General features: G+C 35.4%; 2 protein-coding genes across 2 annotated transcripts; one reads left to right on the forward strand and one right to left on the reverse strand.

Annotated features, from left to right (window-relative positions):
• Nucleotides 1-758: 758 nt before the first annotated feature.
• On the forward strand, nucleotides 759-7,673 carry LOC110701080 (aspartic proteinase-like protein 2). The gene is made up of 10 exons (XM_021878671.1): nucleotides 759-1,379; nucleotides 2,516-2,645; nucleotides 2,735-2,982; nucleotides 3,131-3,355; nucleotides 5,358-5,514; nucleotides 5,620-5,693; nucleotides 6,386-6,482; nucleotides 6,703-6,778; nucleotides 6,917-6,988; nucleotides 7,249-7,673. The coding sequence occupies exons 1-10, from the start codon at nucleotides 1,159-1,161 to the stop codon at nucleotides 7,398-7,400; spliced, it is 1,452 nt and encodes a 483-aa protein (XP_021734363.1). The 5' UTR covers nucleotides 759-1,158; the 3' UTR covers nucleotides 7,401-7,673.
• Nucleotides 7,674-7,780: 107 nt separating this feature from the next.
• LOC110701081 lies at nucleotides 7,781-9,900 on the reverse strand. Its single transcript, XM_021878672.1, has 5 exons — nucleotides 9,387-9,900; nucleotides 9,035-9,261; nucleotides 8,649-8,729; nucleotides 8,193-8,543; nucleotides 7,781-7,935 (listed from the first exon to the last, which is right to left on the reverse strand). Exons 1-5 carry the CDS (start codon nucleotides 9,547-9,549, stop codon nucleotides 7,834-7,836), a joined length of 924 nt encoding a protein of 307 aa, XP_021734364.1. The 5' UTR covers nucleotides 9,550-9,900; the 3' UTR covers nucleotides 7,781-7,833.
• Between the last annotated feature and the right edge of the window lie 446 nt (nucleotides 9,901-10,346).

Consider the following 10,346-nt stretch of genomic DNA (forward strand, 5'->3'; position numbering starts at 1 on the left):
TAACTTACCCGAGGTAGTATATGAAGAATAACATATCAACAATATACGGACAACATAATACTTCTTCCGTTCCTATTTACTTGTTCTATTTGACTTTTAAGGATTTAATCTAAAGGCTCGTCTTTGGCACAGGCAATGTCCCCTCCGAGAAGAAAGTCACGTTCTTTTGCTCGAATGAGACTGTACTCCTTTGATCAACCACCTGTCGGATCAACTCGCATGACTACATCTACTCTACCTTAATTCACCATTTTCCCGAAAATCCCCCTTGAGGGAGAAGGACTACAATGTTCGCTTGCCGATCTAGTGACACACCAACCACATCTCCATCGCGCGTCATCGAACGACATTAACAATGTATTAAGAAGAATTGGCGCCACATAGCTTAACTCAGATCACTTTCTCTACTGTTCCTTCACTTACAAATAGGGACCAAAAAGTGTTTCATATTACTCCTTCTATCCTTATTTATTTGTCCCATATGACTTTTCAATTATCAAAAGACATGTCTTTGTAAATTATATAAACATATAAACTTCATATTAATTATCTTTATTTTTTTATCCTTTTCATATCTTCATTTTTATATCAATCAAATATTAATAAAATATCATGTGACGAATCAACAACTACAAAGTAAATTAGAACCGTCAAACATGGGACTATGTACAAGACTTACTATAGCCCTATAACAAAAGAAGGTTCGATTAAATTGAGAAGAAATGTTACTAGAAGAATTGAAGTAGAGGAAGCAAAATCGGAATATCTTATTGACAGTCAAATGTCTCCTATATTTAAGAAATTTAGCCAAAAATCAAAAATAGTCTCAATATTTTGCATCAAACCAGATCTCTCATTTTCCTTTACCTTTTCTTTTTTATTCCCCTGATTTCTTCTTCTTTCTCTCTCCTCTCTGTCTTTCTTCTCTCTCTTCCCTCAAATTTAAGGAACCTGGTCAATCAATGGAGCACCAGCTTCTTCTCCTTTTCTCCACTTAAATAACCCATTTTCAAAATCATCCCATTTTCAAATTTAACTCAATTTTTAAATTAACCCAAAAAAAATCAAAAAAAAATTTAAAAAATCAAAAAATACAAAAAAAAATTGAATTTTGAATCTGGATTTTTGTGGGTTGTTTCAGAAATTTTCTGGGTTGCAATGGATCTAAGAGTTTTAATGGTGTTGGGTGTAATTTGTATTTGGCAATGCAACGAGATTTTAATGGTTTCAGGCAATGCTTTTTTTGAGGTTGAACATAAATTTAAAGGTGGGAATAGAACATTGAAGGAGCTTAGAGCACATGATGTTCGTCGCCATGGTAGAATGCTTGATGCTGTTGATTTGCCTCTTGGTGGTAATGGGCAGCCTTCTGATGCTGGGTTTGTTCTTTATTTTTATTTTCTCTCTCATTTATCATGATTTTAATTATCTTCTTTTTTTAATTGGTTTTGAATTTGTAGTTGTAATTGTTATACTGTATATTTTTTTTAATGTGTTGTTTGATTTGATGCATTTAGTTGCTTTTATTTGATTATTGTTGGTTAAATTAAGGACTCAATTGATGGTATTTCGAAATTGGAATGGAACTTTTCAGACTGTCTGATACAAGAATTGGCTGGTTGAATAGGTGTTAGTGGTAGATTGTTTAGGTTTGATTAATTGTGTTTAGAAAATGAAATGGAACTCGTTCGACCGCTTAATACAAGAATTGGTAAAGTAGGTGTTTGTGGTAAACTAGTAAAGGTTTTATTGATCGTGTTCTGAAAATTGAATGGAACCTTTCAGACCATCCAATACAAGAATTGGTAAATTAGGTGTTAGTTGTATTTTGGTTAAGGTTTGAATATTGACTGTATTTCGAAAATGAATGGAATCTTTCAGACCGTCTTGTAAAAGAATTTGTATTAACTTTTAGGGTAATGTAGATGGTATTCTGAAACAACCCACAAAAACCTTTGGTTGGAATATTGGGGAGAGGTGGAATTGAAGTATTTCTATCTTTGTGTAAAGAAAATTATAAAGAGCTAAATGATAGCAAAATCAACTTTACCTTATTTCAACCAATCATAAAAGTGAAGAGGTGGACATGTGAGGGTAAAGTTGCTTTCCCTATTTTTAGCCTTACAAGGTCTTGGTGGCTAAGATTTTGGCAAATAGCTCAACTCTTTAGTTCATTTTAAATGATGCATATTGCATAATACAAAGTACTCTGTATCTTAAGGTGGGACAAATGACTCATTCTTGGGGATATTCTGATGATACGTGTAATTCCTCACTAGCTGTTAATTCAAGAATAAAATGTAGAGAAGGTGGATTAAATTGTACTTTTGTGTTTTAACAGGCTCAAAAATTCAAGTTGATCCTTAAACTTTTTAAAAGATTACCAGTGATATGCTGCTTTAATAGTAGGAAAATTATGACATCATATTCTCAAGTGTATAGAGATTCATGGGTCTATAAAATCCTTAATATAACAAGGAAATTATTGATTTTTAGAATATCTTTATGTTTGTAGGCTGTACTTTACGAAAATTAAGATTGGAAAGCCTCCTAAGGAGTATCATGTACAGATTGATACAGGAAGTGATGTTTTGTGGATAAACTGTGAGGGATGCGAAAAGTGCCCCAAGAAGAGTGGGCTTGGAGTATGTTATGCGTAATCTCTTGAACCAATTTTGACCTTATTAATCTGTATTTGTCAGCTTTGGAAACTCATGTTATTGTGTTCATGCAGATAAAGCTGAATCTCTATGATCCAAAGACTTCATCTACGGCCAACTTAGTAAACTGTGATGATTCTCAATGTACCATGATATACCAGGGCACTCTATCTGGTTGCCAACCAGATATGCTTTGTCAATATGAAGTAACTTATGGTGATGGGAGCACAACTTCTGGATACTTTGTTGAAGATGATTTTCATTATGATAGGGTCTCTGGGAATATGCAAACAACAAGTGGGAATGGCTCTATTGTTTTTGGGTAATAACTTGTTTAGAACTGTGTTTTTTTATTTTTCATGTGAATGGATGGGAACAGTCAAACATTGTTTACATTATAACTACTTATGCTCTCTTTCTGTCAATTTACAAATGATGCTCTTCTGAGAATATTGTATTGTCTCTATCAGTTGTGGTGCTAAACAATCCGGTCAGCTCATTACAGCAGATGAAGCACTTGATGGGATAATGGGTTTTGGACAAGCAAACTCGTCTGTGCTGTCACAGCTTGCAGCTTCAGGAAAGGTGCAGAAGATGTTTTCTCACTGCCTGGACAATAAAAAGGGTGGTGGAATATTTTCCATTGGCCGTGTTATCGAGCCTAAGATGAATCATACTCCATTAATTCCAAACCAGTATGTCATGCTATCTATTGTTGTAATTTTATTTTTATACTTGCTTTTGCATCACTTGCATTATATTGCTCCAAGGTGCTCGTACATGTCCACATGTAAATGTTTGACTCGGTTTTTTTTTCCTTCATTTTTTCCATATCTATGTTATTATTTACTTGTGAAGTGTCCATACTCATGCTTGGTGTTGAGTATTTGACAAGGATACTTGAGATGTAATGGACAGTCTGTGTAACATAGGTTATATAAGTGGTGATTTCATTGGCTTTGTTGTGTTAATGCTTATTTTTAATTCGGCTATTTCACCAAATGCCACTGAGTAATTTAAAAATTCACCAAATGCCATCGGACTTTTCAGAATTCACCAAATGCCATCCAGTTTTTTAAAAATTCACCGAGTGCCATTAATGACCAACGGCCGTTAACTCCGTTAGTCATTAGGGGTTAATCATGACACATGTCATGATATGATTGAACCATTTATCTTAATTCATAAAAATTAAAAAAAAACAAAAAATAATAAAAAAAAACCAAAATTTCCTAGCCACCTACCCACCACCGCCAAACCCTAGCCGCTCCCCTTATCTCGCCGGAAAACGGCCGGTCACCACCTTAACCACCAGCAATCGGTCGGCCGGCCTTTAGGTGCCCCACCTGACCCGCCGCCGACCCCCAAAACCTCCCACACAAACTGCCCCGACCCCATAAACCACCAACATCGAAATCGGTCGCCTTACGGCCTTACCTCCGTCACCAAAATCGCCAAAATCAAGCACCCTCTCCTTACCTCCGTCGCCAAAATCGCCGCTCCTTCCTTTCCCACCCTCGAAATCGGTCGTTTCGACGGTGGGAGAAGAGAGGAGGGGCGTTTTATTGGTGGTTTTGGGGGTCGGGGCGACTGTACGTGTGGGTGGTTTTTGGGGTCGGGGCGGGCAGCGTGGGTGGTTTTAGGGGTCGGCGGTGGGTCAGGTGCGGGGCTAAAGGGTCGGCCGACCGATATTTGGTGGTTAAGGTGGTGGCCGGCCGTTTCCCGGCGAGGTAAGGGGTGGGGCTTGGGTTTGGCGGTGGTGGGGATGGCTGGGAAATTTTTGTGGTTTTTTTTTTTTTTAATTTTTAGTTTTTTTTTTTTTAATTTTTATGAATTAAGATAAATTAACCAATTATATCATGACACGTGTCATGATTAACCCCCAATGACTAACGGAGTTAACGGCCGTTGGTCATTAATGGCACTCGGTGAATTTTTAAAAAACTGAGTGGCATTTGGTGAATTCTGAAAAGTCCGATGGCATTTGGTAAATTTTTAAATTACTCAGTGGCATTTGGTGAAATAGCCGTTTTTAATTTGCATGGTGATGTGATTGAAGTGTTACTTGCTTAAAAAACTTTGCCTTCTTTCCATCTCTATTTTCTGTTGTGTTAGGGCCTTTTTTAGCCTTCTTTTTATAAGCTAGATTTGAATCACTTGGTCTTATGAGAGGATGATCCCTGAGGTATTTTTTTGAATGTTGCATGACAATGATATCTGTAATGGAGAAAGATATTGGGGACTTGAGGTAGTGAGTTTATTGTTTGCAGATTAAAGTTCTTGCAATAACGGTTCTTGGTTGTTAAAAATAAATGATTCTTTTGCAGTGTAAATTTTTTGCTCTTTATAAAAAGCCTTCCAGTTTTGCTGGTAATCAAAGAAATTACATAATCTTACTTACAGGCACTATTAATTAAATCATTTTCACACTCTTCTCTTTCTATCATCATGACTTCAAGAGGTATTTTAGGAAAGGCAATAATATTCCATTGCTATTATGGGGTAACAGTTTCTTTCGATCACTCTTAAGATTCTAACACTGGTATAAGTTCAATATGCATAATGTAGTTAGAAGGACTATGTGAACATGATTGCCTACACTTCTGTGGTAAAATAATATACATGTTTGCATGTTTAATTAGGCTTTTATTGAGACCTGCTATGTATGTTGTAATCAGACTGCTACTACCCTCTTAGGGCACATTACAATGTTGTCATGAAAAGTATAGAGGTGGATGGCGAGGTTGTAAAACTCGATACCGATACCTCTGGGAGCGATAGGGGAGCAATTATTGACAGTGGTACTACTTTGGCGTATCTCCCAGATGATGTTTATGACAAGATTGTTAACACAGTAGGTGCTCTGTCTTTATGTCCATTCTATAGGAAGGTGGATTTTGCTATTGTGGAAGCTGAATATGTAACACTTATTTTTTTTGGTTTCTATTGTTTTCCAAAGATTCTTGCCAAGCAGCCCCAGCTACAATTACATACTGTAGAGGATCAATTCAAATGCTTTCAATATTCTGGAAAGTAAGTCTCCTTTTGCTTGAAATTTATGATAGCGTTTCTCTGAATTGGACTCTACTTGTTTGTTTATGTGCTCTTTTATATTCATTTTATTATCGTTCAGAGTAAAAAGTCTTGGTAGGAAGAACATAATTTAAATTTTATTTCCATCTTGTTATTTTGAATCTGGAAGATACCCAGGTCACAAGGGTGTGTTCGGATGAAATTTGATGAATACACTACAAGGAGTCAAAAAGATAGATGATAGTGCAAAGCTTGAATAGGATTAAATTATGTCTAAACTAAGTAATAGAAGAAAATAACTTCTAAACAATGTACCTAATTTAAGTATGAGATAGTCATATGGGATTTTCTTTTACCAAGTTTAAAGTAAAATTATACTTATAGGCAGATTGAAGTGCTACACCCAAAGCCAAAGATTCCTTGAGATCAATATTTCTGATTACTGATTTCCCTTTGTTTGTTAATGCAAGACATCTACATTTTTTGAGGTCTTGACCATTATATTTGTCGAGGAAATAGTGGTCAAACTCTGATTTTAAAAAACCGTGGACTAATAGTTCTCCACATGTTGTAAATACCTGTTTATGATTTGTTTATTACATTGTTTACACAACTAATTGTTTCCAAATGCTTTATAGTTTTCTTAGCTTTACTTACTTTCTGAGTAACTAATTGTTTCACCTGTGTTCCAGAATTGACGATGGATTCCCCAATGTTATCTTCCGTTTTGCAAATTCTCTCACCTTGACAGTACATCCCCATGAATATTTCTTTCCACTCACTGAAGGCGTAAGTATATGTACCTGGAATGTTTTCTTATCTCGGAATAAAGTTTCTAGGGGGCTTGTTGTAGAATGCAAGTAACATTTCATTATTTTGTATGGTGTGTAGTACTACTCATCATGCAAAGGTTGTGCTAAACCTTTAAAATGTAGAATACTTAGGTTTATATCTTACACCTCTTTGCAAATCAGTTGTGTTATTAAATGTGCTAATTTTTGTTTTTCAGGAAAATAAGTGGTGTGTAGGTTGGATGAACAGTGGATTACAATCTAGAGACGGGAAAGATGTTACCATCTTGGGAGGTATAAAATACTTGTATATCATAGCAATTTCTAAAATCAGTGTTTAATTATCGTATTGCAAGTTCTGCCCCTGTAAATAAGGTTGTTTTCTTACAGCTTCTTTACTTTTTCTAATAATGGTTCGTTGCTATGCTACAGATATTGTGCTCTCCGGCAAAGTAGTGTTTTATGACCTTGTAAATCAAACTATTGGATGGACCGAATACAATTGTGAGTTTCATAACCTCCACTGCAACTCACAAATGATTTTTATTTTGAAAAAAGAAATACGGAGTATCATTTTGTGCAAAGATCTGTGTGAAACCGGTCTCACTCCAGACCAGCAGTAGTATAATTTTGGTCCAATTATTCAAAGCCATTCGTATTATTTCATACAAAAATTTCGAGGCTGTCTGAAAAATTCTAAAAACGATACAATGTCACCTTTATAAATGTATCTCTGTCTGAACTGTTTTCTTGCTGAATTACAGGCTCGTCGAGCATCAAAGTAAAAGATTCAGAGTCAGGAGCTGTGTATACTGTAGGCGCCCATGATCTTTCTTCAGCTAACTCTTTAATTTCTGGGAGGAGTTTATTGTTTTTGTTTGTGCTAATTAACCTTTTTTTCACAATTGATCATTAAAAAATCCATTAATTTTTTTCTAGGAATTTTTTTATATTGCGAAGGAGCTGTTATCAATTGATTTTTCGTCCGATTTCATTAATTTACATACATGTATAATGTGATTTAACATCATTCTCCTAATGCCTTCTATTTTCCATGCTTTCATGGCGGCGAAGAATACCTATGATCTGAGTGGACAAAGAGGAAGCTTCAGCTACCTTCACACTTTCTGGCCTTGGGCTTACCTTTCTGTATTAGCACTTGCAACAATTTCTGAATCTTTATTTTACATATAAAAATGGTAATTTATAATCGCTTTTGAAATATAGAAAATACATAATAAATAAGTACGAAGTATATGCTATATACTTATTTATAGTAATATACTACGTATTTTCTTTTACCCGAAAAAAAAGACATACTAAGTATAAACGATTCGAGCATGTAAATTTTACAAAGTGTTCCTTAAGTACTGTACAACAAAGTAAATAAGTGCTAGGAATAATGCAATCTGGTACAAATCCCTTTGGTAGGAGTCATCCCTTTGAAAGAACTGTAACATGAAAAACAAACATTGTTAATCTTCAATTAACTAAAAAAAACCCTAGAAAATCATGCATCAATCTTCTACCATTAGTTACATCATATTGTATCGCGTCAATTTCTACCTTCTATGACCAGTTTATGACCGATAATGTCTAATTGCTGATAGTGGAGTGTAACAACTAAGGTCTTGTTATCTTCAACTTATATATCGTAGATAAATTATTAAGGACAAGTTGTAATCAATAATATTGGAAATGAAGTTACCTTGGTGGGATCACCAGAAGGATCAGGGTATATCTCAATGTTTTCCTTAGGGGAAGAAACCTTGCTACCGAGTTCCTTAACAGAATCCACCGCATCCTTCCCAGCTTCTTTCGTTGCATAGAGGCGGCGAGATGACCAGAAGTATGCTTGAGCTATAGGTGATGATGCAGATAGATCCCAGGATTCCTCGTGCTCGATTACTTGGCCACTAATCTGGTTTAAGGTGAACTTAGAAGTCACCTTAATGATCAAATCTCCACCTATGCTAGCCAAAATTGACTTAGGCTTCCCTTTGAGGGTCCATTTGATGTTTAGCACACTTGTTGACTGCATCATCATTTCTTGCACTGTCTATATATTATGATCAAATCAACAATATAACAGAATTATATAAAAAAAATTGATATTAATATGAAACAGAATTAAACTAGCTAGGTAGTAGTATAATAATTTTACCACTTTAGGATTGTCTAGTGCATCAGTTATCCAAAGTGGTCTTTTGTACTTCTCTCGTCCAGTAAAGCTTCTAACTGGATCCTGCATTTTGCATCAAGGGGTCATCAATGTACTCACACCTTTTCGACACGAGGCAGGGGGCCGGGGCAGGGGAGGTGCTCATAGAGAGTCACAAAGGAAGGCAAATGGGTCTCGGATCTTGATTGTAAGTCTAGTCATAAGCGCTTTACTTACTAAACTGGTAGACACCTTATATAAATGACGGTCAATATTTGGTATGATCATCATTAAATCTAGCATATAATAGTCAGATTAAATAACTTTATACTTCGTATAATACAATACAATAAATAAAATACGAGTAATAAAAATAAAAATGTAGTTACCTTGTATTTAACAGAAACAGCAAAAGTGCCAAGTGCACGATTACCTTCCCTAAGCTCTAAGATATCACGTACAAGTTGTCTAGCAGTTGATTCAACCAATGGACTACTTTTGCACTCAAACTCATTGCATAGTTCCCCAAATTCCATCCCATCCACTATTTCATCTGCTTCTGATTTTCCAACCCTTGAATTAGAGCTCACTTTTGTCTTGCTTTGATCATTTGTTACTGCCATAATCAATTATAATTTAATAACACGAGTAGGTGATAATGTAACGCCTTAAAAGAAATCTCAATGAATTTTACCATTTAAACTAGCTAGTAGTTGTATATTGTACGTGTTAACAACTCACCATGTGGTAGAGAAATTGTTCGACGATTGGTATGGATAGGATGAGTGGAGAGAAATTTTTTCCGACATTGGTAGTGGCCGGGGAAGGTTGGAAAAGGTGTACCGGAGGCCGTGACTTTGGATGTGGTTGAATTGATGGTGGTGTTGGTTGCAAGGGTGGTCATCTCTACTATCCATTCTCAAAAAATGTTGATAAAGTTTGTTTTTTGTTTGCTTAACTTTTTTTTTTTTAGGGTATGTGATTTTTGTGATTAATTATTTTTGGCTCTCTTTTTAGGATAAGGTGGGGTGAGTTGGGTTGGTTTGGATTCTAAGTGGTGGAAAGGCTTTGGCTATCTGCCAGGTCATAACTGATTTTTGTGGCATAACAAGTTCCAACTTGCTCATATGAAGTCCATGACATATTATATGGTATTTGGAGGGTGAGAGGTCAATATCAAGGTGTGGTTGGGGAAGTTTTAACTTCTTAATAAGCATTTAATTGAGGATCAAGGACAATAATTAATCACGGAAATAATTTTTCTTATATATACATATGAGAACCGATTAGCAAGAAGAGTGAGTCGTCTTATATATGTTTATCCATAAGGAAAAAAAAAAAATTAAATTAGAGTTTATAATCTTGTATAATTGAGGATCTATAATCATGGTATGTGGATAATTTTAAACACTCTCCTAAAGTCCTAAGTAAAATTCTAGGAATAATACTCATGTTAGTCATGTATTTGTAAATTCATTATACTCGTTCCAAATTTCATGTCGTTTTTTGGTTGTGAATTGATGAATAATTTTTAGGCCATTTGTTTTGGGCCGCACAACCATTTGTAGATATTGATGGCCTAATTTCTCAACTCTCAAATGTAGGCCAAACCATAGGATTCAAAAAGTTTGGAAAAGGTCCATGACATGTTTGGGCCAAAAGTTGTGGATGTAAAGTATATTGTTTGATGGTTTTGCCACT

Source organism: Chenopodium quinoa, unplaced genomic scaffold, assembly GCF_001683475.1.
Source record: "Chenopodium quinoa cultivar QQ74 unplaced genomic scaffold, ASM168347v1, whole genome shotgun sequence".
Taxonomy (NCBI): domain Eukaryota; kingdom Viridiplantae; phylum Streptophyta; class Magnoliopsida; order Caryophyllales; family Amaranthaceae; genus Chenopodium; species Chenopodium quinoa.

Coding starts and splice junctions, on each gene's coding strand:
- LOC110701080 (XM_021878671.1), top strand. CDS start 1,159: ATGGATCTAAGAGTTTTAATGGTGTTGGGTGTAATTTGTATTTGGCAA. Junction 2,646..2,734: donor CCAAGAAGAGTGGGCTTGGA/GTATGTTATGCG, acceptor GTGTTCATGCAG/ATAAAGCTGAATCTCTATGA. Junction 6,779..6,916: donor AGATGTTACCATCTTGGGAG/GTATAAAATACT, acceptor GCTATGCTACAG/ATATTGTGCTCTCCGGCAAA.
- LOC110701081 (XM_021878672.1), bottom strand. CDS start 9,549: ATGACCACCCTTGCAACCAACACCACCATCAATTCAACCACATCCAAA. Junction 8,730..9,034: donor CTGTTTCTGTTAAATACAAG/GTAACTACATTT, acceptor TGCAAAATGCAG/GATCCAGTTAGAAGCTTTAC. Junction 8,544..8,648: donor CACTAGACAATCCTAAAGTG/GTAAAATTATTA, acceptor CATAATATATAG/ACAGTGCAAGAAATGATGAT.